Raw genomic sequence first — 27,089 nt, 5'->3', positions numbered from 1 at the left:
GGCCAGTGGAATAGCACCGCATTTATGAAGATATCCTGAATCAGGAAAGGCCATGAAACTCATCAACTGGTAGCAGACTTTGCTGTGGGAGGAGCCAATAAACTGAATCTGAATTCTGGTAAGACAGAGGAGCAATGGATGAGCCTGAGTCTGGATAGTGGATCAATTTCCTGAAATACTGAGGGGCTAGTAGGAATGTTCTGCAGCAACGTTTTGAATACTACAGCTTTGGTTCAGATTGTGACAAAATATATATTCACAAAGACTTTACTGATATGTTGCAAACCAGTTAGCTCAATGGGTTCAGTCCAACTGAGTTCTGTTCACAGTAGACTTATGGAAATCAATAGACCTGCTATTCATGTCCCTTCCTTCCTTCCTTCCTTCCTTCCTTCCTTCCTTCCTTCCTAATATTTTTATTGAATGTTTTCAACATAAACTACAATAAAAACCAAGCTAGTCTAAAAAAGAAAAAGAAAAAAAATAAGAAAGAGAAATAGATCTAAAAACCCTCTACCTCAATTGTATCATATCCTTTATTCATATAGAGAAAAGCAGACCTTCCTGGAAACTTCTGTTTCTTCCCCCAGCCTCTCACCCTGGGAGATCCTTTCTATGTCCATTCATTTCAATGGGTTTACTCCATGTATAGTGAGTAGCATTGGATATCACCCAATCTATTGTGAAACAGTGCCTGATTATCAAGGGATTAGAGAGAGTGCATGCTCTCACTGCAGTACTGCCATGTTAGAAATGTAAATGATATCCAGCTTTGCTACCACAGAATGTATTAGAATATTGGATTAAGAAGATTATTAGATGGTTTCATGACCTTTCCCTTAAAAGATGTGAAAATACTCCTCGAAAAGCCCACCTTATAATCTTTTCCGTCTAGTAATGAACGGCCATTTCGTCACCTGCTTTTCAGAGACTTAAATTGATTCACCAGCTGCCTAATGAAATGTTTGTTTTTGTCACAATGTCTCATAGCTATTCTTCTCTTTCTTTGAGGTAATTTTTAAGGGAGCTTTTTGATTGCCAGTACGCCTGTTTTCAGTGATGTCATCAAATAAAACGATCAATTTATTTTTTTTAACCTGCAGAACCACAAGAAACAAGATTTTTTAATAAAAAACCCCGAAGGGTTCTTTTTTTTTAAAAAAAAGGCATAAAAATCTTGGTGCTACGCTATCACTGAAATGTAGTACCCATGTTTTATTTTGCTGCTTTTAGCTAGAAATGTAACAATTATATTAAACATTCATATGTGTGTCATCCAGCTGTGCACCATAGATCAAATATCATAAGATCAATTATTCTTTTTAAACTGAGATGGGAAACACTGCTCTCAAAATATTAGGCATTGTCTGCTCTTGCACTCAGGTCCTGTTTGCAGGTTTCCTACATGCATCTGATTGACCACTGGGAGAACAGGGTGCTGGACTAGGTGGGCTATTGGCTTGATTCAGCAGGCTGTGTATTTATTTACTTCATTTCAAGCATACCTGAAGGAGCGTCTCCACCCCCATCATTCAGCCTGGACACTGAGGTCCAGCTCTGAGGGCCTTCTGGCGGTTCCCTCACTGCGAGAAGCCAAGTTACAGGGAACCAGGCAGAGGGCCTTCTCGGTAGTGGTGCCCGCCCTGTGGAATGCCCTCCCACAAGATGTCAAAGAGAACAACAACTATCAGGTTTTTAGAAGACATCTGAAGGCAGCCCTGTTTAGGGAAGTTTTAAATGTTTGATGTTTCATCGCTGCTTTATTATTATTATTATTATTATTATTATTATTATTATTCTGTTGGGAGCCTCCCAGAGTGGCGGGATATAAATAATAAATGAGCGGGGGTATAAATAATTAATCATTATTATGATGATTAATAATAATCTCTATCCATAAATATCCATCAGCTGTATGGATCTAGACCTTGCAAGGTCGGTCCGCTCAATCACTGATAACAGAAAAACAGAATGGTAAACTTTTGGGCTGGTAGCTTTTTATTCAGAGTTAGAAGTTCTTGTTTAGCAACTTCACAGATGGCATTAAGGAAAACCAGAACTGCATGCTGCGACGCCACTGAAATGTTTATTCATTGCTGATTTCAAAATTAAGCCATTTCCCTGAGATGGTTTGCAATGATGAGATCGCAAAAACATCTAAACTTTTGCAAAACGATTACACATTATTCCATGCTAGATTGACATGCGTTACACATTTCTAAATGTTGTGTGCTGTACAATTTCAACTGGGGAAGCATCACCTCCCTTGAGGTTTTGCTCTTACTTTGAACGAACTGTCATGGAATTCCCAAAGAAACATCTACACCTGTTAAATTAAATCACCTTAAGGCTGTTTAATATTTTGCAGCTCTGTAAGAACAGAGCCTTTTCCTATCCTTTTAAGAGACATTAAAAACTGCACAGTTAACCTATGCAACTTGTGTGCTGTTCATAGAAAAGATTCAGGATTGCTGAAATAACGTATTTTAGCATTAATTAAAGTGGTGATATTGCAAATCTACAAACCCAAGGAAACTGATACCGTGCTGCCACTCATCAGCTGTTCCTTTGTATTTGTTACATAATTTCATGCCAGACAAACATATTGTTGGGCTTTTTTTTAGCAGTCTTCTATAAGCAGTAATAGCATAATTATGTATGCTATTAGAAAGAGCTTTCTTTGTTTGGTCAGCAACCAATTACCTTGGGAAAATATTACCAACAAAACCACACAGTCTAGAATTCATTTTTCACCATAAAGATGATTATACTGCAGCAATCTCTAGCTGTTTAAACACTTGTAAAAATGGGGATTTTTAAAAAATAAGAAGAGTTTTCTTTCTTACTCAAGCATATGCAAGCTTGCTTAAAAGAAAAGAAAAAAACACCCATTCATTTTAGGACAAAGTGTAAATGTTAAGTTAATCCCATAGCTTTACGTATGTGTGCACAAGCGCTCAACAGCAACTTGGACAGGTAACATTACTGATGCAAATGTTTTACATTCTTAACCTAAAATATCAACAGGAAAACTGACATTTGCCTTATAAACGATATCTTAAAATGCTCTGGAAATGTCTAGACTTGAAACAATGACCATGCTAACACACCCGTTAATTTGTAAGCCTATGGGCAGGGTTTGTTCTTTTTGATATAACTTTTGTACAGCACTGTTAAGGCTTCATCTGCACTATACAACATCATACCGCTTTAAAGAGTCAAGAGTTCCATAGCTAAACGACACGGAATTGTAGTTCTGTGAAGGGGAATCAGGGTCTCCTAACAATGCTTTACACCCTTAACAAACTACCACTCCCAGGATTCTTTGGGAGTGGGGCGGGGGAAGCGTGTCCACTTAAAGTGGTATGATACTGCTTGAAAAGTGCAAAAAAGGGTTGAGGCGGTTTTGTAAACGACGTTACCACATTGAGAAATACCCAGGGTTTATTTATGACACATTTCTGGGTACCTACTACCAAGATACATATACGTACCTACTATACAAGATAATTACCAAGAACGTAATTATTTATTTAATTGTATTTACTTACAGGATTTTCTAGGCTGCCTTTCAGCTCCTGCTTCCAGAGGGGTACAAACAGCAATTCCATGAAACCACACATTAAAAAGGACATAAGATACGGTCAAAATAATAGTCAGCTAAAACAGAATGGCTTTTGAGGAAACCCAAGAGACTGAACCTGAAGCAGGGTTTCCACCTTTGGAAAGGATTGTATCAGAAAATGTGTTTCTCTAAGATGTCCTGGTCCTTAGGTCATGAAGGGCTTTATAGGTTTAGGCGGGACGCAGGTGGCGCTCTGGTCCAATCGGCAAGCCTAGGGCTTGCTGATTGGAAGGTGGGCGGTTCGAATCCCCGTGACGGGGTGAGCTCCTGTTGCTCGGTCCCAGCTCCTGCCAACCTAGCAGTTTGAAAGCACGTCAAAGTGCAAGTAGATAAATAGGTACCACTCTGGTGGGAAGGTAAACAGCATTTCCCTGCGCTGCTCTGGTTTTGCCAGAAGCGGCTTAGTCATGCTGGCCACATGACCCAGAAAAACTGTCTGCAGACAAATGCCGGCTCTCTCAGCCAGTAAAGCAAGATGAGCGCCGCAACCCCAGAGTCGTCTGCGACTGGACTTAACTGTCAGGGGTCCTTTACCTTTAGGTTTAGGCCACATACTGGTGGCCAATGTAGCAATTTACATATAGGTGTCCTGTGCATATGCCAACTCACAGTCTCCAGTCATGAGTTCAGCTGTGGTATTCTGCACTGATCAGATTTTCTGAACAGCCCCACATGAAGCAGCCCCACATGAAGCACGAGCACGACCACATGGGCAGCCCCACATGAAGCACGAGCTGCCTATGCCTGGATGTGAGTAATCAAGTCTTCCAACAGTGGGCACAGACAACTTAAACAGCTTGGAGCTAGTACATTCTAGGGCACAACTATGGCCTAGAAGCAAGGCTGGGTCCCTAAGAACCCGTGAGCTATGAACTTGAACCTTTCAAAAAGACTGCAATCTAGAAATGGCTTTTCTTCTTTGTGTCCACAGAGTCCTGTCCCCCTTGCAGCTCGTGGAATCACTTCAGTTTTGTTCAGAATGAACTTAGCCCCAAAATAAATTCAGGTAAAGAGAGATTGCTCCAAAACCACACACACACACACACACACACACACACACACACACACACACTAAAAATGAAACCATTCAAAAAGTGCCCTGGAAATAATACCATGGATGGAACCAGGATGGGGTGGCAGTGAGTTTGGGGCTGCAGGAGAGGATGGATGCCAATTTGGGGGGGGGGAGTGGCACAGTCCGCTATGTTATATATGCCCATTTCATGTTAGGACACCAAAAAGAATGGATTGCCGAAGAAATAATTAGGCGGACCTGAGGAAGGTGGTAAACAGACCAGGAGAATGTGCACTTTGCTGCCAAGTCTGGATGAGCCCTCAAAGGCCCAGTTTGACTGCATGGAAGTTCTTATATCTGAGAGGAGGCATTTGTGCCAAGCTAAACAATGCATCTTTAGCAACCAAAATGCAATTGATAAAACTGACAATAAACTTAAATATCATAGTTGACCCAATGCTGGGTAACAGTGCTGATGGTGTACCATACAGGAGTTCGGGTTGTACATCTGAATATCCTGCAAATTTTATGTGGGTGTTAAGGGCCTTGGACCTGACGTGCCCTGCTGGCACCAGTGCATTAATGACCTGGCAAAAACAGGATCATGGCAAAAACAGATTTTCCCATCTGTTTTGCAGTGCAGAGAATGCCCTTTCTAGGTGTGAAAACAATAACAACACTTTCTTTGCATCACAGTGGCTAGAGCAAGGAATAGGAGTAGCCATCAATACAACTGCTACTAAATATTTAAGGAGAACACAAAAGCCATGCTTTCTAATTCACAAACAGTTTTTGGAACTGGGAAGGTTGTGCAAAAAGAGAAAAGACATACTCCACAAAGGACAATCAAATGTGACTTTTAATGTTGGCTGTTTTAAACACACCCAGAGCTAAGCAGCATAAACTAATGCTATTTCTAAGCTGTTGTTTCTACATCTTAACACTACGTAAAAAACTAAATGAGGGGAGAAACTGGGGAAAGAGCACGAGCAAGCAATCAAGCAAGGAGCTAAGCCTTTCCTTTTTGTACCTTTGATACCAACCTTGAGACATTTGCTAAAGAAAATAGTCAGTGGGACTGTAAAAAATGTTCCTAAAAACCTCCAGCCGCGTGTAGTTTCTCAGTAGCCACTTTTGAAAGGGGCTGCCATTGCATGTCTCCACTGTGGGGCCACGAGTCCCATCCTCTATTCTGCTTATGGTCAAACATGACTGGGTAATGATATGGAGAAATGTGTGCGTCTGTATGATAAGAAAAATGGTAAACAAAGAAAGAGACAGAAATCACATAAAAAATGGAAAAGAGAAGAAAAACACTACTGGGCCTTTGGCAAAGGGAAGCTCAACAAACCAGTTCAAGTGTTGTTCTCAAGTACAGTTGTAAGATTTAATCTTGAAAAAAGTACCCACCAATTACATGACTTCCTTAAAACTAGACAGATTTAACCAACTCAAGATTTCCAAATCTTAATCCAGAAACAATGGGAGTTAGTCTTCTAATGAGTCCCATAAACACAAGGATTGCCAATTGCACAAGTCCTTCCCAAATCTGTTCCAAGGGCTGGGGGAAGCCCTAGGACAGATTTAGGGACCCACAGGGGGAAGGCATTCTGTTGTGCAAAGAGAAATCCTTGTGCTGAGAGAATTCCCTGAGGGCTCCACTGGATCCTACTCAGTGGGTAGGATTGAAAGAGCTGTAAAAGGAGTTCCACTCATGCAGTGGGGCTTTCCTGCTTCCACTTCCTGCAGTCCTTTGCCCAAGTTCTTTCTGGGAGTTGGGGAATCTTCTGCAATGACCTGGGATCTGACCTTGGTGGCAATGGCAGACATTGCAGTGCTTCCCCTCGTGTGAGCAGAAGTGTGCTTCAAATCTCACCCAGAGTGACAGGGAGGAAAGCCTAACATAAAATGCTTCAGAATTGACTCCAGGTGTAAAATAAACCGGGAATGAGGCTTATCAGTCGTACTAGTTATAAGCCATGTGGTCCATTCTTCTGTGGTCATACCTGCTTTGCTGAGTAAAGTATTTATTGTACAAATGATAGTTTTCTTGATCACCCTGTTTCAAGTGAGTTGCCCTTCTTCTTTTTAATAAAAAAAAAATGCTAGACGAAAATTACATTCAAAAGAGTTGTATGGAAGAGTCTACGGTTTGCGGGATTATACTACATGAAAGTGCAAGTGGGAATTATATTTTATTTTTGCTTTGAGGGAAAAGGATGATTGTGCTATTATTCTCCACCCAGAAAGCACTGGGACCACACTGTACATTGCATCAAGATGCAATACCCTCCCAGTGCTTTGTGGGAGAAGAATGATGGAGCCAGCTGTAGCAATGAGCTCTCTCTCTCTCTCTTGTCCTCTAACTGTGCAGGTATCAACAATCATACTTTAATATTTCATCCTATGTGTCCTGCCTACTATGTATAGACTAAACTGGCTAAGTGGAAAATACTAAGCAGAACGCCTCAAACCCAACAACATGAAGAATAGCATTCAAATATGTTAACAGCTATTCTTGAGTGCAGCCTTCATTTACTTTTAAAAACAAAACAAAACATATATTGATTAGTGGTTCCGTGTCTAACTGACAGCTGAAAAGCCAGTTATTTTTAGCATAAACTTTATGGGAGGTTCATTCACTTGGTTGGATTTAGAAAGTTGTTATTGTTGCTGACTTCCCTGTCATTTCATCTGCTTCTTTTAATCTGTTTGATGGCTGTAGTTTGAAACTTTTAATTTATGTTTTGTACCCCTCCCAAATATAAATCTGCAAGGAGGGGCAGATTTAAATAAACAAGGGCAGATATAAATAAATAAATAATGGTAAGTCACTACAGCATACATTTGTGTGTGTGATTAAGAGTGTATTCGCATGGAGAACAATAAGAAAATTCAAGAATGATTGTCCTTATAATGTCACTTTGAGTAAGCGGCTGGCGCATCAATTTTTTTGCTTCAGTTTCATTATGAGATGCAAGTTCATGTCCTTCCTTTTCTCTCTTTTTCACTAGTGGAAAGGAAATGTCATCTGAATAAATCAATGGGAAGATTTAATAATCTTGCGTATTTAAATATTTATTATAGACACATATATCCAGCAGATTCAACAGATAATTATAAACAAAGTAAGAACAATTTAGCAGAAGGCTTCAGATCGAAAAGGAACATAATCAAATACTGCAGTCTTGCCTCCAATGAGCTGTGCTGAATTCAAAGGAGCTAAGCTCATCTCAAATTCATGCACAGAACCAACCTCCCGCACTGTTTGCCTTTTCATTTATCCTGCTAATTTAGAGGAAAACAAGGAACCTCATGAAATTATTAGTCTTTCAGTTTACAGACAAAAAGCGTGTTGTGGAAAGTAAACAGCCTTCAATCTAGATGAGGCTCTGAATTATATGCCAGATCTTCCAAAACCTCTGCTGCTTGGTTACCATAACCTTAAAAAAGCACCTGTGCAGCAGAAGCATTATCAGCCATCTAAATAATTTGCACTGTTCAATGAGAAGCTAGTTATCACACTAGCCAATGCCATTAATAATTGCATGCCTGCCAAGGCTTATTAGACTACCATGGATTATCAGACTAAAAACCCAAAAACAACACTTTAAAAACAGCTGGTTCCTCAAAGCAACAAGACATGTGTTAGCACTGTGTTTCTGTAGTGACAACCTATTTTATTTGGCTTTAAAATGAAAGCTTGGGTTATAATTTAAACAGTTTCCCTATTTGTCAGATCCAGATATTCACACCCAACGTTTTCATTGCTTTGCTCTGTAGTAGGGATCCAAGTTTTCTGCTGCATTCCTGGAGATTCTGACCGGTTAAAGAATGCTTACAAGTGTACCCTGCAAGTGTATCAACATCGTGAATGAATGAAGCTAAAGGAGTGCAGTTAGATGATCAATGAATCTCTCAGGGGGACATGGCCCGATGCTCTGCTGTAAGTGCTTAGCAGAAGATTTATGATGCAGCGCCAAAATCAATGGGAGTTTTGTCAACTCATTTGCGCAGGTGCAGGAAAAAGCCATAAATGAAGTTTTCCTTAACATGTTTCAAAAGAACACTCTAATATTGTATAGTTTAAAACGAATCAAGTCCTGAAATAATAAAGAGCATATTTAAGAAAGGACATTCTGGTCCTTTCTGCTACATATCTTCAGAATATGTTTCTTTCCCCCCCCCCCCTCTTTGTCTCTAGAAAGCTACAATGTAATATTTTCAACTACAGGAAATTTAAAGTGAGCCATAATAAAACACAATCTACTGAAAGCCAAGGTCATATGTACCACCACAGCAGTAAAACAAGCAAGGTCCTATTCTAGAATCAATCACGAGGTTCGCTAGTTTTCAACACACTTACCTCAAAGCTGTATTCCCATTTACCTATATACTGACAAAAGCAAATAAATTTCATATGCAGTTAAACCAGGACTCAGAAAATGTCTTACTGTCAATACTCATCTTTCCACAAACACTTCTTTGAAAATGATACTAGTCCTCAATATAAATTAGAAACACTACTCACTTATCTGATTACATTTTCATGTATACCTGCAGACATTTAACATTTCCAGCAACTAAGGGCGGATGATAACTTACTTTTCTTTGAATCTGACATACTGAAAGCCTTTAATACACACAAATAATGTTAGGGCAATTTTTGCTCCTTCACAGGATAAGTGGATTGCAAAAGCAGTTGCCCACCATAGTCGCAATTATCATTATCTGCTACAAAGGGTAACCAATTTTTGTCCATATATAGACAAATGGCCACAGTAAGTACCATTGCTTCAGATAAAGCGCACGAATTCATTTCAGTCCTTTTCATAATTTCAGTGAACATGGGGGGAAGATAAATTGGAACAATGCCTGATCTCCATGTTTCTGATTTCTATTCATTCATTTGAAGCTCTGAACAGAGCATATTCATATAGCGTCTGTATGCATTATCAGGAATACTGGCTTTTGTTAAGTTCTTGGGTGCTCTGTCTGCTCCAGTTGTACACATGTAGGTTCTCTTCAGACATGAATACAATGGGAGGAAGATGGAGCGTCTGCTCCTCCATGTACCAATACAGAGCTGGCCTTTCATTGTCTCTCTCCCCCATTTTGTCTGATTATTCAGCAATCATGGGGGGCACAAAGATCTTGAGAAGCTAGCCGTCTTATTTGGATGAGAGACAAGAGGAGGTGTTGAAGAACTATCTTCTCCCATACCTCCATCACCAGGGACCCTAAAATGGAGTGGAGTGTTGAAGAGCAGAAGACAGGGCACAGCATCCAGGGAGTGGGATTACGAAATCTGAGTAGAGTTTGTGAAGGGTGTGGAGTCTCATGCTTTGATAGTTTCCCATTTTGCAGAGGGAGATCTCATGGCTAGGCAAACAAAAGAGATGGAAATGTACAGTAGCAGGAGAACAGTCTATGTCAGGCTTCCTCAAACTAAGTCCTCCAGATGTGTTTGGCCTACAACTCCCATGATCCTTAGCTAGCAGGACCAGTAGTCAGGGGTGATGGGAATTGTAGTCTCAAAACATCTGGAGGGCCGAGTTTGAGGAAACCTGGTCTATGTACTCTGGGGAGAGAAGGAAGAGGTGGGCTGACTGAAACTCCTTTTCCTTGCTTGCTCAGCCCTAGCAGGTGAGGGGATACCATCTTAGGGCACTTGAGTTGGGGGAAGAAAGAGGTACCAGGCAAGCATGGGCAGTACTTGGGTTTAGGGAGTGATAGCAAGAAGGACCTGCAGCAAAACATTGCAATGTGGAACTGTGTTCAGGGTTACAGCCAGTCATGTGCTTCTCCAGGTTATTGGACTGCCCCTGCAAACAGACAGTGTTCTGTGGCCAATGAGAATATTCAATCATCACTGGGCTGCTTTGTGTCCTTCACCCGACCCTTAGGGTGTTTATTCTAGAGTATGTTTGCACTTCTGCAAACCTTGAGGTTTCCCCAAGTCTGCTGCTAACTCTTGTGAGTGGATGTCAGTGCATTTTGGTACTCCTAGAGTGAGCCTGTATTTATTTGATTTGTTGACACCTAAATAATAGTTTAGAGCATGGCCGCTTAGGATCAAACTTATATTAGAGATTTCCTAACCCATCAACTATTAGTATTTATTATGAGTCTTTTGTCTTCCATATGCTCACAGTTCAGCTTGAGGAAAACAATTTTCACGCTTCTTCTTTAACCCAAAGCTAAAATTCTATGGAGGTTTGCACTTTCATCAGTAATAAGTTCATAAAAGATGAAAAGGGATAGTTTCCCCCCATTTAAATACCCATAGTCACATTTTCCTCATGGAATCAACAAGCAACAGAAATACTCTCAGACTCCACATTGGTATAATTTGCAATGCTAGAGATATATTACAAACTGCTTCATCAAAGTTTTGACTGTCAGGCTGTTGCATGCACTAAACCAGCACAGTGAATTTCTAAAGAGTTTATGATGTTTCATAACACAAGAGGAGTGTGTGCTTTGCTGATACAAGAAATGTAGAAGCTCTCTCTTAAAACTTGCATATTCTTCAACTTAGAATAGCTCTAAATTGTCAACAAAGAGTAAAATAAAACCCCAAATATCCAGATGTAGTAAACAAACTAAAAAAGGTTAAACCTAAACAGAGAAACTGTCTTGCATACTGAAAACTACTAGATCATTGAGAAGGGTGGTAGCATAGTCTTCTGGTTGACATACTGCATAAGTTTTTTTACATGGGGGATTCCCCCCCCCTTTTAGTCCCATGGAAAGGCTTACCACCTCAGATACTATTTGTGAGAACCTTGAACTTTTTCAACCAATATCCTACTACATGACTGAACATTAGTTATGTTGGACAAAGTGGAATCAATTAAAAAAAATAAATAGCAGTCATTCTGTAAGCCTTCCATTCAACATTAAATTCCTGCTTGTAACTTCTAAGTTTTATACACTAACAGTATGAAATATTTATGGCATTCTTTCACCACTAAGGCCAACGGAACTGCCAAATTTTAGGCAGCTTCCACAAAAAGTCCTCAATCAGAGGCAATTAAAAAAATAAAGCACACAGACATAAGCTATGTAAACTAAATGCAACTTTCTGATCTGCAAGTTTCACTGTCCTCGCTCCCCGTTGTGACCTTTCTACGAACTGTATACTGTGTTCCAGATAACACAAAAGAGTGCCTCAAGAGCAAGGCAATTGAAATTGAAATGGGAAAATGAAATGGGTGACATTCTACTTATTCTGCTTTTCCACTCATTTTCATTCAAAAGCAAAGACGACAAATTGGGCTCATTCGTTTTGTTTTGTATTTGTTTTCAAAACAATTGTACACCCCTGTTCACTTCTCCTGTCTTTCCACTGTGGAATAATAGCAGCTGGGGACACAGATGATTCAGAATTGGGAAATACCATAGGAGGGTTAAACCCACCCCATGTTGCGACTCTGATCAAAATTGGCACTCCCCTCAGACCCTTAAAGAGACAGGTAGAATGATGAATCTTCTGTGTCCTGTCTCTTTTGACCCTCAGTTACACACAAAATTAGCTGTAGCATTTAAATTAATCAGAATTAAGAGTGCTTAAATTTGGCAGGATTATCCCAGTATTTTAGCTATTTGTGTTGTTCAATAAACAAATAACTATGCAAAATCCTAAACAGAAAGGGATCCCACAGCTGTGCTGATGGGAAAATTGGATGGAAGTTTTAAAACCTTATTTTCCTAAGAGTCGAATCGAACATTGCAGGAGCAAGTTCTTTCTGCAACAGAACTCCTTATTCTCCTTTCTCCACGCTTTGCAAATCTGCCCTGTAAGGCCACTCAACCCTCTCTAGAGCAGGGGTGGCCAACTCCCAAGAGACTGCAATCTACTCACAGAAGTAAAAACTGGCAGTGATCTACCCCCTTTTGGGGAGGGGGTTTCAGGTCAGGGTTGTTCAGCTTTTTTTAGGAAGGGAAGCCTCGTTTTTGCGGGGTTCAGGTAAAAGTTGTTGAGCTTTTTTAGGGAGGAGGAAAGCCCTGATTTTTGAGAATTCAAGCCTAAACTTAGGGGAGAAAGGAGAACAGCCACCAGCCACTCACCAACAGATCGCTAGGGAAACAAACTGAGTAAGCTCTGTCTTCCGTTCTGAAGATTGTGCAACAATGGAGGGTGGGGCCAGATTCGATTTCACCAGTGCTAAGGAAAGGGACCCAGCGATCGACCACGATCTACCCAAACCTCCCGGGGATCTACCAGTAGATCGCGATCGACCTGTTGGACATCCCTGCTGTAGAGCAATTTGGAGAATGCACTGCACATGAGGAAGAGAAGAAATGCAAGGTCCACTGTGTCTGCAGTTATGTTTGCATATAACTTCTATTTCATTTGTGCACAAAAATCACTGGATACAATACATAATGTATGAAAACACTACTGTAAGAACAAGAAAGTTGCTATTTATTGTATTTTGAAGCACAAATATGCAGATAGAGTGGGGGGAGAAGAGAAAACAAAACAAAAACCACAGCTCTCCAAACCTCATATATAGCAAAAAATTCAATGTTCATTTCCAGTCCTTGAAAAGTAAAACTGAAAGCTAGCGCGCTCTCTCTCTCTCTCTCTCTCTCTCTCATCTATCTAAAGCTTAAACCTAGGACTAATATTGCAAAAGTGGGGGGGGGGATTGATAGCATCTTTACAATCAAGCAGCATACATTTCAGCATGGAGTAGCTGCAATTTTTATTAAAACTATTTTCTGTATGAATGTAAATTAATAACATCATAACAAAACTTACAGATTAAAGTAATGACAAGCTGTCTTCTTAACAGAGTTTCTTAATATAGGAGCTGAGCCATAAAATATTTCTTTTTTGCTGGCTCCATCTAATGGCCAACACAGATTTTACAAGATGCTGCTACACGTTTTTGCAAGCTACTAAAAACAAAAAAGCCCTCAATCTACAGTAAAACATGTTTTTGATTAGGCATTTTTTGTGGACCATTTCTGAACATAGGATTGTATCTATATTTTATTATGTTTGGAAGTTAGGTCTGTTGAAATCAAGGCCCATTAATTATGTCCATTTAATTTGAATGTGTCTAACCCAAGCATGAGTTAGTTTCAGCTGAACATTAAAATATTATCAAATAAATTTTACAAATGTTGTAAAACTAGCAATTTTGCCAACTTATTAAAAATCTTACTGGATTCATTACATGGAGTTTCGTTCACTAATTGATAATATATCCATGTATTTCCATCATAACAGAACAATAGTTCTTAACTGAAAAATAGTCTCTGTTAATGGGTGACACATATATCACAGAGATATATTCTGTGGTGTGAATATGTATTTTTCTAATTCACTGAGGAAAAGTTAAATTCACAGACTAGAATCCAGTTGGTCTTACTAGGCCTGTTGTTCCAGTGGGAGACATCTTTTAACAGAGGAGGAGATGGTACTATTTTTGCTGACTCCCCCTTTCTCCTGGAGCCCACGCCATCCCTTGAAATTATGCACTGGGGGAACCTTCTCTAACAGGTTTTATGGGACCACGAAGAGGAGGGGGAGTTGGGGAAACCGTTCTCTTCCTTTCAAGGACTGCCTCTCTCCATAGGAACCTATTCAGATCGTGCAATCATCATCTGAGGCCCTTTTTCTTGTGCCTCCTCCATCAGACGTCGGGGGAGGGGCAACACAAGGGCCTTTTCGGTAGCGGTTCTCCACTTGTGGAACCATAACTACAGAAGAAAAAAGCATTTTTATTTTAAAAAATAAATCCATTTCAAATACAGTGGTACCTCAGGTTAAGAACTTAATTCATTCTGGAGGTCCGTTCTTAACCTGAAACTGTTCTTAACCTGAGGTACCACTTTAGCTAATGGGGCCTCCCGCTGCCACTGTGCTGCCTCCGCCGCACAATTTCTGTTCTCATCCTGAGGTAAAGTTCTTAACCCGAGGTACTGTTTCTGGGTTAGTGGAGTCTGTAACCTGAAGTGTATGTAACCTGAGGTACCACTGTATGTCATCAAAATGGAAGCACTAATCTGAACAGGAGGACCCCAAAAATGTATTACTGAACTGGAAGTAAAATAAAAAAACAAATGCAAAAACCAATCCCAACCCATCCAAAGAAGTTACTTGCACCCACAAATGGTTTGTATGGAAAATTCCCCTACAATAGTTCAGATATTTATTTATTTTCTAACATTTATTCCTTGCTTTTTTCCATTATGGAAAGTGGCAGTATTCATGGAATTCCTAGCAGGTCTCTCATTTAGGTACTGACCAGACACAGGTGTGGTTAGCTTAAGCAAGGTAATGGCCTTATCATGTGCTTTCAGAGAGGTGATGTCAGTGCAAACGCTGTCTGCTGAGGGGATATTGGGCTGCTCCACACAGATGCAGCATTTGATTTATCAGCACTTGACTTTAGAACACAAGTTCATTCACCTTGTGCCTTTACATGCTTTAAGAGAGTGAATGATGCCACTGGTGGGTTTTTAAAATCATATACAGTGGTACCTCGGGTTACATACGCTTCAGGTTACAGACTCCACTAACCCAGAAATAGTGCTTCAGGTTAAGAACTTTGCTTCAGGATGAGAACAGAAATCGTGCTCTGGCGGCGCAGCAGCAGCGGGAGGCCCCATTAGCTAAAGTGGTGCTTCAGGTTAAGAACAGTTTCAGGTTAAGTACGGACCTCCGGAATGAATTAAGTACTTAACCCGAGGTACCACTGTACAGGTGCTGGTTGAATGAAATGTTCCTCTGTGGCCGTGGCAACTTTCATATGAATTCAATCTGCAAATGGTCTGTGCCCCCACACACAAACACTACCATCTGATGCTATCATTGTCAAGTGCAAAATACACTTGGGTGAACTAGTTCAGTGAGTACATTCAATTGCTAAATATTTTCCTAACAAGCTACATTCAAGTATTTGCAAAATAATGACTTGCACTGCTCTGACTAGTTCTACAGCTTTCCAATACCCATATACTTCTTATAATATGCCTTCTTACAATGATGAAGCTCTATCATCATCTTCTCTTTTTGCATCCCAAATATTCTACCGCAGCAGTATTTATGGATGTACAATCATGGATCGAGTCACAGTAATTTACGGTACTGCATATTTTATCGTCCTGTATATCATTCCCCAAGAATGAAAGCAGCCTTGGAATAATGAGTGAGGGCTTGTATATTATTGGCATGTTGGGAAGCAGATTACTGCAGAAATTATAAGTTTCAAAAATTACTATATAAATCTATTTTCAAGGTGAACTAGAAAGTGTATCCCTCCCCCCTCCCCATTCCTTCTGCACTCAAGCTTGCAGTTCAGTCATTCTCTAGCACCAGCTGCTGAAAACACTTCTATTTGCAATCTCATCATGTGGGTATATGAAAGATATAGCCCAAATGGTGCCTTCAGTCAATTTAAGAGCTTGTCGTGAAATGTAGGAGAAATGTCAGTCTTGTACATAGGAAGGCTTGGGGCCATTCATAGTAAGTCAAAAGCACGGTCTTCCACAGTCCCCAAAGTTATAAGAAGACTATAATAGACCCTGGGGCACTGGTATAATTTATACCTAGTGACTCACTGCCATTAAAAGATGGGAGCACTAAGATCCACTTCTGATGTAGTTTCTGAATAGTTGAGCCCAACAAAGAAAACATTACAATGATAAATTATCTCTCTTTAGGCATTCAAAACAGTGTGTGTAGGCTAGAAATAGGAAGGTGGAAAATCCCACCCCAAGTTCCCTAGTATGTTGTCTTATTTCCTAGCCTTTATGTATTTTGCACCAAGGTTCGAAAGGGGGATTCTAACTGCATTCAGCTGATCAGAGTTAGAATTCTCCCTGCAACTGGGAACCCTGGTTGGAATTGCCCTGCAGAGCTTCATGATGAACACTTGACGATCAGGAGAGGAGGCAGCTGGGATAGTGGGTGGGTCTACAGAAGGCACTCCAAACAGAGATGGACCTAAGGTCTCTTGCACCCGTGGCAAGGAGCTGTATCAACACCCCCCGGACCAGAAACTCAAAAGTTTGCTTTTCATTGTCTTTCATGCTCTGCCAGTGAACAATTCTAATAGTGCACAGATGTGCAGGCTCCTAGCTACTCTGAGCCCTTGGCGGGATCCAACCTAACCAGCCCCTGGTTACAACCCGGACTCCAAACACAATTTGAGCTCTCGTGTGTGTGTGTGAATGTGTATATGTGTGTGTGTGAATGAATGAAATCCTAAGTTACAGTTTCTGGATCTGGATCTGAAGTTGGAAAAAGGACTGAAAACTTCATGCCAGAAGAAAATGTTCCTGACCAAAGCCACAAACTTAGCTAACTGAGAATCAGCTCTTCTCCCTTCTAACACAGCATTGCCACTTAATTTACTGTTTTATGTATACCTGCAAATGCATAAACATTTCTCGTTGCTTTCTTTGATCACATGACCTGCACAACTGGCCTACCAAGCCCTACTAATTTTACCATAATGTGTGCGTGCATATGTACATATATGCACACACATACCTTGGACTTCGTATGCACATACTCAACCAATATATACCTCCTCACCACACTTAACTGTGTTAGATGTATCCTGGAAGATTTCAAGTTAGTGTGACATCGGGAGTTAAAAGTCAGTGGTGGGGTGGTGAGTGTTTTCCCTAGATATTCTGAATAAAGTTGAAAGGCTCATAGGTCTGTGGACAAATTACAGGAAACACCAAGCCCAGCCACGGCCAAAAGATTTTTTGCCAAACTGAAAGCAGCAACACAACTTTAGCTTAAAGGGTTAATTCTAGGACATGTGACAGGTTTTGCCTGTTTGTCTGAGACCCTGGCGATAAAAGTTGAACATGATTAGTAACAGTACGTTTGGTTTCCTTCTGTGTTTGAATAAATACCTCAGCATCATACTCCCAAAGTTGGTTTCCTCTCATGTGGTGGCACTTTAACATGATCACAGGACCATTGAGTCTAGACACATCCAAACACAAATCATCTGTACGAATCTCCTTGTCAGCCGTGTATGAAAATACCTGGAAGAGATAGGTACTGGCATTATTTTTTTTAAAAAAGTCTGTATTACTAGGGGACTTCCTGCCCCACTCTCACCCCACAATAACACCCTATCCTTTTCACACTGTGCAATTACAGAGTCCCATTTTCATCTTCTTAATGCTGTTTCTGAAGCCACTTCTGCATTCTGTTCTGCACCCTCCTGAGCCCCAGTCAGTATGGCCACTGATTAGGGATTATGGGAGTTGTAGTTCAGCAATATCTGGAGCGCCAAAGGTTATCATGCTCTGCTTTTGAAGTGTCACTGGCTTCAGGAAATGTGGGTTTTTAAGTACTTAAATTGTGACTGCTTCGTGCCCCCTTTTTAAATAAAATGCACACATTATAATGTGGAAATTAATAACAACAACAACAACAACACAATAATAATAATCTGTTGCACTGATGGAACATTAGGCTTAGCACTACACTGAATCCTGGTAGCAATATCACCACAGCCTTCTGTTCTTTGTTCTTTAGGGAGAAAGGGGGTGAGGGGAAGATAAGAGAGAAGGTGAAAAATATGCATACAAGGGAGGAAAAGTTATGAATTCCACACTGCCAGATGGGATTAAGGTAGTCCCAGGTCAGAAAAACAATGAAGACAAATTAAAGCAACCTATGTGGCAGCTATTTTAATTATTTACAAGACTCCCAATTACTTAGAATTCACCTCCCAATTGATTTAAAGTATTCTAATGAAATCTACAGGAAAAGTGGTTTCTCTTAATTGTTGAAAGCAACCTTTCGCCAATTAATTGTTGAAAGCCTTTGGCAAAGCATGCAAATTGAACTTGATTGCATTACCAATTAGGGAATGCATGCAAATCATACTAAGTTACCAATTAGGGTGTTTTAAAAGGGGAAAAGATTACTAAAAGCAGATTCAAGCATGCTTTACTTCCACATGTTCTAATATTTAGATACAATGCCCTAGAGCTTTTCGCAAGGCATTTTTACATATGGTTAAACCCAAAATACACATGTGCAACATTACATTGGCAACTGGCAACTGATTTTAGAATGGCAAACACAGTGCTGAATGTTACAATTCCAGCCTCATCTTTTTTTGGATTTCTAAGCAAGTTATAAGGTCCAGCAATAAGAGGACCTCTATGTCAGGAAAAAGCATCAATGCAAAAGCCAGCAGCAGGTGGCTGGAATGCAAAACAGGATGTTGTTGTCTGGAACTGTACTGGTGGGAAAAAGGGGCAGTCCATTCTCTGTACTGAGCACCGGATGTTAGCTCAGAGTGTCATCTGACCTGTACTGGAAGTACAGGGGTGGAGTTGAGACTCTACTGCTGGAGTCTGGAGAGTACAGACACATTTTCTCTGTACTGCTGAATGACAGGAATAAAAACATGTAAATAGGACTCCTGTCTGTCTTTCTTCCCCTCAGATAGATAGATATATGCTCCAAACATTTCAAGGCCTTTGCTGCTCCTGGAAGGAAGGAAGGAAGCCACAGCAGGGAAGCAGTGGTTTCTCCAGGAGGTGCCAATGAGTTTTTCTGCAGGTCACTTGGCTGGGCATGCTCAGAGGTGTTGCCTAACTGAGCAAGAGGCTGTGGCTGTACACCTTCTCCTGCCTTTTGGCAGGTAGAGTGAAGCAGAAGAGGATGGGCATACGACCTCTGATACTGGAGGCAGTACATACCAGCACAGCTAGCAAGCATTGATAGTCTCCACCCCCATCGTTCTGCCCGGATACTGAGGTTCAGTGCTGAGGGCCTTCTGGCAGTTCCCTCGCTGCGGGAAGCCAAGTTACAGGGAACCAGGCAGAGGGCCTTCTCGGTAGTGGCACCCGCCCTGTGGAACGCCCTCCCACCAGATGTCAAAGAGAACAACAACTACCAGATTTTAGAAGACATCTGAAGGCAGTCCTGTTTAGGGAAGCTTTTAATGTTTAATAGATTATTGTATTTTAATATTCTGTTGGAAGCCGCCCAGAGTGGCTGGGGAAACCCAGCCAGATGGGCAGAGTATAAATAATAAATTATTATTATTATAGTCGTGCCTGTCTTTTACTGGTGTAACCACCCCTTTCAAAGCCATCCAGACACATTTTCCACTGGAAAATGTGGAAAGAGTAATGTGTGTACTGGCTTGATTTCACAATTGTTACAATGTGCTCAGTCTTTAAAAAAAAATTCCCCAAAAATTGTTTTGAAGGTAAAGTGAGCTTCATTTTTACCTGGTTTCCTCCCATACCGTGGCAGTTGAATATGCCAACTTTTTCATTTTCCTTGCGTCCCATGTTATCTAAGCACTGGTTCGTCTCAACATTTCTGATCTAGGGGTAAAAACACAAACAAAGGGTAAAAATTGTTGAAAGATTGCTTAAAATAATTAAATAAATAACAATCCACATGTCACTGAAAAAAAGAAGAAAATTATTTAAGATTAGGAACAGCATCAGATTATAGAAACCTGACAGCACAATACTAAAAAAATATTTACTTGAAGGTAAGTACCGTACCTCTGAGCTCAATGTGATTTATTCTTTAGTAAGTAAACTCCTTATAGATTAGGACCATAGTCCTAGGCAATTAACAGTGTGGATGTTAGTCGATTAAACAACTAATTTGTTAAATTCATTAAATTATAGCTGCATAAATTTCCAAGTGGGGTAAAAAAGGTAAAGGACTCTGGATGGTTAAGTCCAGTCAAAGGTGACTATGAGGTGCGGCACTCATCTTTTTTTTAGGCTGTGGGAGCTGGTGTTTGTCCACAGACAAACTGGGTCATGTGGCCAGCGTGACTAAACCGCTTCTGGTGCAACAGAACACCGTGATGGAAACCAGAGTGCACGGAAACACCATTTACTTTCCCGCCGCAGCAGTACCTATTTATCTACTTACACTGGCGTGCTTTCAAACTGCTAGGTTGGCAGGAGCTGGGACAGAGCAATGGGAGCTCACCCCGTCATGGGGATTCGAACCACCGACCTTCCAATCGGCAAGCCCAAGTGGCTCAGTGGTTTAGACCACAGCACCACCCGTGTTCCCTCAAGTGGGGAGAATATTGTGAAAGAAAGAAAAAAATGACACCTTGTTTTTAGATAAGGCATGAATTTGTTATAACAGATACTGTCTTAGAAAAGGCATCCCCTCTCCTCTCTGAAGATGAGAGAATGCTCTGAAGATGATGCCATCTAGCTACAGTATTTGTAAGTACTTTAAAAAGAATGTTTTTCAGCATAAAAAGTCAGTGATCCAATGATGTGTGACCCAGGACTGTGTTTTCTGCACAGTGGCCCCCCAGTGACAGAATGTCCTTCCCAGGAAAGCACAACTGGTTCCACAGCCTATGTTATTTCTGTTTGCCTAGGCCTTTGCTAGATATTAGTGTTGGGTGCTACAGCAAATAGGGAGGCTATGGGTTCTATATCGGTAGAAATTGGCAGTTTAAAAAAATTTGCTGTGTTTTATCTGCTCCTTTGATTGCATTGGTATGCTTTTTTTAATGTGTTTTAATTCCACGGCATCCTGCCCTGCAATCATATAATGAAGAGTGAGATGAAAGCACTCTTAATTAATTAGGAACACCTTTTAAGTTAATTAAAATGTTATGAATTGATTAATTAGTTTTGGATCTAATTAATGAATCTATTAAACATTAAGGAATGTTGCCACATGGAAATCTCTTTTCACCCAGTTGATGTACATAATGATTGCCACCTCCCAATTCTGAGATCCTCAGGAGGTGCCAGTAACCCAGTTCATATATCAGACAGTGGTATACTCAAACTATGGCTTAATGGGAACAAGAAAAAGAGTTGGCGCACACTGCTAAGGAGTTCCTCCCTTGCCATGGTTGGAACCTGGGCTCATGGTTTATTTTCCTCAAACAAAGCAGAAGCAGAAAGTGAAAAACAAACCATTGTAACCACTCAGTGTTTGCTTTTTTGGAGATAAATAAACCACAAGCTGGGTTCAAAAGACATAACTAGCTAGACTTTGTCTTGTATTATCCATGGAGTGGTTGGAGGTGTGACATAGGACCTTTTGAACAGTGTACACTAGGATGTGGAAGAATAAAGAGATACGCATGCAAGGCTCCTCTTAGCTGCTTTCTCTTCTGACTGTTTCTTTAGAAGCTGTGCCAGCACACATACATGGTCCAAAAGGCTCCTCCAGCAGTATTTCCATGTTGATTCTACAGAGGATACCGAAAGTAATGCTCCCCTTTCCACTTATTATTTGCAAAGCGACTGAACCTTCAATAATAATAGGGGGGGGATCTAATTGGAATTCAGAAGGATTGAATGACAGAATTTAAAATTGATTTTATGTAGACAATGTAAGCCCTCACTTTTTTCTAACCCATTCCTATTCACTTAAATCCTGTCAGGAGTTGGTTATTTCTTTTTCTTAGCTGGAATCATTTGGTATGATTATAAAGTAAACCAGGGGACATCTGAATTATTGGATTCCAGAGGAAAAATAATTAGACACTAAATATAGCCAGATTTTTAGTTCCAGAGTAAAATAGGTGGAGATAAAAAGAATATTTATTTTTTATAATTTGATAAAGGGAAATTGGAAGCAGATATGAAAAAGCGAAGCCAGCTTACGATCTGTTGGACAGGAAAACGGTTATGATAAAGACGCACAATATTACTGCCATAATTTATGCCAAGTTGCATTCTACTTATAGGATAATTTTGTTTTTATGATCTAAGATCGCTGGACCAGCATCCCCCAAAATAGCAAAAAATGTGTTGATGAAGCAGCATTTGACAGAGGGTGGCCTAAGACTGTGCTATATTAGTCTTTATTATTATGCCTGTCAGCTATAGTTAGCATTTCAAGGAGGTTTTATCAGAAGGAAACTGCCAGGAGAGAGAATGAGACCAATCTTATATTAAGTTTTGCTTAGCATATATTTTATGGTGAAGAGAAAAAAATATGTTAGATAAACAAAGTAATACTCTAATAATTATCAATCTTAAGTCTGTCTTAAACATAGATTTTGTGGCTTCAACGTCAAGACAGCTATTTTTTTACTTCTCACTCCCTGCCTCTGACTTTGCTTCATATAAAGCACGATGAAGAGTCCTGGAGAACTTGAACACTTGCTCACTAAAATATTTGGGGAGAGATCAGCAGCCTGGAGAAAGAGCCCACCACTATCTACCTAAAACAGCTGTTTCCGGTGGGGTCTTTTCCTAAGGCGTGCTTACCTGGTCAGCTTTAGGCTTCCCAGTACCCTAGACCTTTGTGGAGTGAGAATACCATGAAGACGGTCCATCTCAGAAGACTAATAGAGCCAAAATATTGCCCATGACTCTCGGGATTTCCCTGTCACTCAGGCTAGTAATCCTGTTGAGCCCCATATGACCTCAGAAATGGGGAAATGGTCCAGGCAGTTTTCAAGATTGCTCCTGTGAACATCCTTTTACCTGATCGTGGAGTGAATTTAGCTCCTTGGTTGTTTGAGAAACTGACAGCAGTGAAACAGCATGGTTCACAAGGAAGAGCACTGGTGGGAGAAGACTTGCAGTTAATCCAATGGGACACAACTAGAACTCAGTTTAGAGCCTACTCCAAATTATGGTATAGAAATGTTACTTTCCATTACAACTGCTCGAAAGTCAGTCAGCTGAGCAGTTCGGAGTAGTCTGAGGGCTTAAACATCTTGGCCTTCAGGATGGAAAGGAGGACTGCCCAGTGGCCTGTTGAGACTAATTTGCTAGATAATTTGTGGATAAAGTTGACTGTATCCGTTCCAACTTGGATGCTGTAATTTGAGCAGTGTTAGCAGATGTACCTTTGGCAGCTGCTTATGCAGCTATATTGGAAATGTTTCAACTTGTGGAGCCTAAGAACGTGGACATATTTCTTGGAAAGATGGGACTAAGACCTTCCACTTCCTTGCTAATAAGAGGTGCCAGGGGAAGACTAGCTGAGTGAGCAGTTGGAGTGGTAGATGCCTTCTTGCAGGTAGTTGTAGCCCTAGCAAGTCTGAAAGAGGTAGTAGTGAAAGTTCCCTTAGTCTCATTGTATTGGGGGAGGGGGTGGCGAATCTAGCCAGTCTCTAATATTCCTCAAGGTGCTCAAAGTCAGGGTAGTTCCAGGTTTTTCCCCTGGATGATAGGAATTATCTAGGTCAGAGGTAGCCAATGTGGTTTTCCCCATAAGTTTTTAGACTACAACTCCCATGGTTTGACAATTAGCTAGGCTTGTTGGGGATTAATGGACCTGGAGTCCAACAAGATCTAGAAGGCAACGCATTGGCTACCCCTGATCTAGATCTATTTAAATCTGATTTTAGGTGGAAATAGCCTTGCTCAATTTGGTGGGTGATTTACATCTGCTAGACCCCCTCAGTGGCTTTTGATAAACAAATACACAGATACATAAGCTAGGCAAAATAACAAAAAAACCAAACAAACCTGCTGCTCATCCCATTCCTTCTCCCATGGTTTTACTTCTATCTCAAACAACCAATCAGCATTCCCTGCCTACCAAGGATGCTCAGTCCTCATTATGGCAGAAAGTCGTAATAAAGCTTAAAATTTCATTTTAATTTTCATAAGTAGCAAGTAAAGAAAAGAAAGCAAATAAAAAAGAAGGGAAAGGGAAAAATAAATAAATGCTGACGTGAACAACAGAAGTCTCTAGTTTGTAATAACAGACATTATACATTGTGTACCCACTAATTTTAAGCTTTGTGAAGTAAGGAATGTCATGATTTTCTTCACTCCTGTTCTCTGCTTTACAAGGGAGCCATGGGTTCTGCTCACTGCAGGAAAAAAGATCCAAATAACCATTGGCTTTTATAAAGTTGGTAGAGCATGACTAGATGACCCTCATGGTCCCTTCCAACTCTATGATTCTATGAATATAATCCTCAGAGAGTGCTTCTCTGTTCCTGGAGGTCTTTAGTGCAGTGAGTTTGTTTGTTTGTTTTACATGACAAACAGACTAAATCAATGAATGCTGCAACCCTAAACACACTTGCTTAGGCTTACTTCTAAACAGACATGCTTAAAGGTAAAGGGACCCCTGACCATTAGGTCCAGTCGTGACCGACTCTGGGGTTGCGGCACTCATCTCGCTTATCTCGCTTTACTGGCCGAGGGAGCCGGCGTTTGTCCACAGACAGCTTCCGGGTCATGTGGCCTAAGCTTAGGCTTACTTCTAAACAGACATGCTTAAAGGTAAAGGTAAAGGGCCAGTCGTGTCCGACTCTAGGGTTGTGCGCCCATCTCACTTAAGAGGCCGGGGGCCAGCGCTGTCCGGAGACACTTCCAGGTCTCGTGGCCAGCGTGACGAAGCTGCTCTGGCGAGCCAGCACCAGCACAGCACACGGAAACGCCGTTTACCTTCCCGCTATAAAGCGGTACCTATTTATCTACTTGCACTTAGGGGTACTTTTGAACTGCTAGGTGGGCAGGAGCTGGGACCGAAGGACGGGAGCTCACCCCACCACGGGGATTCGAACCGCCGACCATGCGATCGGCAAGCCCTAGGCGCTGAGGTTTTACCCACAGTGCCACCCACGTCTCTGTAAACAGACATGCTTAGCACACTGCATATTTCTGCATAACTGTTATACTGTTGTGCTTCTGGTTACGAACTTAATTTGTTCCGGAGGTCTGTTCTTAACCTGAAACTGTTCTTAACCTGAGGCACCACTTTAACTAATGGGGCCTCCTGCTGCCGCTGCGCTGCCACCACGCGATTTCTGTTCTCATCCTGAGGTAAAGTTCTTAACCCGAAGTACTACTTCCGGGTTAGCGGAGTCTGTAACCTGAAGCATTTGTAACCTAAGGTACCACTGTATTGCTGTATTTTAAGTTTAGACTTGGCTTTTTCATCAAACTTGTTTCTCTCCACTTTCTTAAAAAAAATAAAATCCTGCTGTTGCAACAGTTACTATTGCTATTCCCTGTACAGCTGGGATGGGGAACCTGTGGGCCTCCAAGTGTTGCTGGAATCTCCTGCTGTTGCTAGAGCTGGCTGGAATCCAAAAACACCTGGTTTCCTATCCCTGCGACAAACCTCATAGCTCTGTCTGCAGGAGTCTGGGGGGTGGGGTGTCCTCATAAGCTCAGTGGACAGCTAGAAGCTGAAACTGACAAGCAATATTTATTTCACAGCTGCTGCTTGAAATTCTCCTCTTGTTTCCATAGAAACCTAGCACTTATTGGTGAAAATAATGTGTTTTTAATTATTGTTTCATAACTTCACTTACCTTAGTTTCCCTGAACTGTCAGTTACGTGGCAAAACTCTCATTATTTCATGCCTATTAAGTGTGCCGTTTAAAAAATGTCCCAGAATTATTATTAGGTTTCTTTCTCTAAACCTGGTTTCGACTGACAAGCCTTGGAGTGAAACCTGATCTGGCATTGTAATTTATAATTCTAAAAGTGGAGATGAATGTCATTTGTAAAGCAAATGCAACCCCTCCCCCTCCACTTTTTAAATACATCACTGCCAGATGTTTCAAACAAAAAAATGTACAGCATTTAAGAATTAAGCGAGATGAAAGACAAGGGAAGATTACAGTAGCAAATTATCTGACAATTTGGACTGCACCATATCTCTAAATTCTGGTTCCAGGGTGGGATGGGGTGGGGTGGGACACTTGAAAGCAGGTTTCAAAAGTTTTAGCCAAATTCAGAGGAGATCTCATGTCAGTGAACATGGAAATGATTTCCCATGACTCACAACGCACACAGATCTTTGGAGAGGCGTCTAAGCAATTGATTTGTCTAAAGCAGAAATGAAAGCATTCCTTTTTTAAAAGTTACAGTACATATGCAATGCAAATCATGATACTGGACAACCATCTTTGTTTAGGTTTTTGTATTGTGAAGAATCAAGAAAGTGAAGGGTTTTTTTGGGGGGGGAGGGGGGATACAATCCTTCAAGTCACCTGCAATTTCTCCTCCTGTTCGCCTTTCTCAAACTTTATGTGTGGCAGGAGGAAGGACTGAGGAGAGGCCTCAGGCATGAGACACTCTAGGATGAACTGGGAGATTTAGCTCTAATCCTCTCGTGCAATGAGAGAGAGAGTGAGGATAAGCACACTAGCTCTGCCCTGGCCTCCACACCATCCAGGAGTTGGAAGGATAAATTCTACAATGAAGAACATTTTCAATGTGTGGAGACCCCTTTCAAACATTAAAACCTTGATTTCCCAGGCCTCCAAATTACACAAAGCACCTACACACAGCTTCAGAAGTTACCGTATTTTTCGCAGCATAGGACACACTGGACAATAGGACGCACCTTGTTTTAGAGGGGGGAGAACAAGAAAAAAAAATCTCCCCCTCTCTGCCCAGCGCCCCTTCAGCGAAGCGGCAGGAGGTACTGCACAGAGAGAGGGAGAATTTTTCCCCTCTTGTTTTCCCGCTCTAAAACAAGGTGCCGTTTAAGGTGCGTTCAGGCG

At 41.0% G+C, this 27,089-nt stretch overlaps 1 protein-coding gene across 2 annotated transcripts in view; it reads right to left on the bottom strand.

The window, feature by feature from the left end:
* The window catches only part of GALNT13 (polypeptide N-acetylgalactosaminyltransferase 13), a 164,043-nt gene that overhangs the window by 7,928 nt on the left and 129,026 nt on the right, over positions 1-27,089 (bottom strand). For both annotated transcript variants that reach the window (XM_082198423.1, XM_082198422.1), the window contains exons 10-11: positions 19,881-19,979; positions 17,532-17,666 (exon numbers count right to left, since the gene is read on the bottom strand). In XM_082198423.1, the coding sequence (XP_082054549.1) occupies positions 17,532-17,666; positions 19,881-19,979 (234 nt within the window). The remainder of the gene's footprint in view (positions 1-17,531; positions 17,667-19,880; positions 19,980-27,089) is intronic.

This window comes from Podarcis vaucheri (genome assembly GCF_965113315.1).
Source record: "Podarcis vaucheri genome assembly, chromosome: 1".
Taxonomy (NCBI): domain Eukaryota; kingdom Metazoa; phylum Chordata; class Lepidosauria; order Squamata; family Lacertidae; genus Podarcis; species Podarcis vaucheri.
This window is presented reverse-complemented; position numbering and strand designations above follow the sequence as displayed.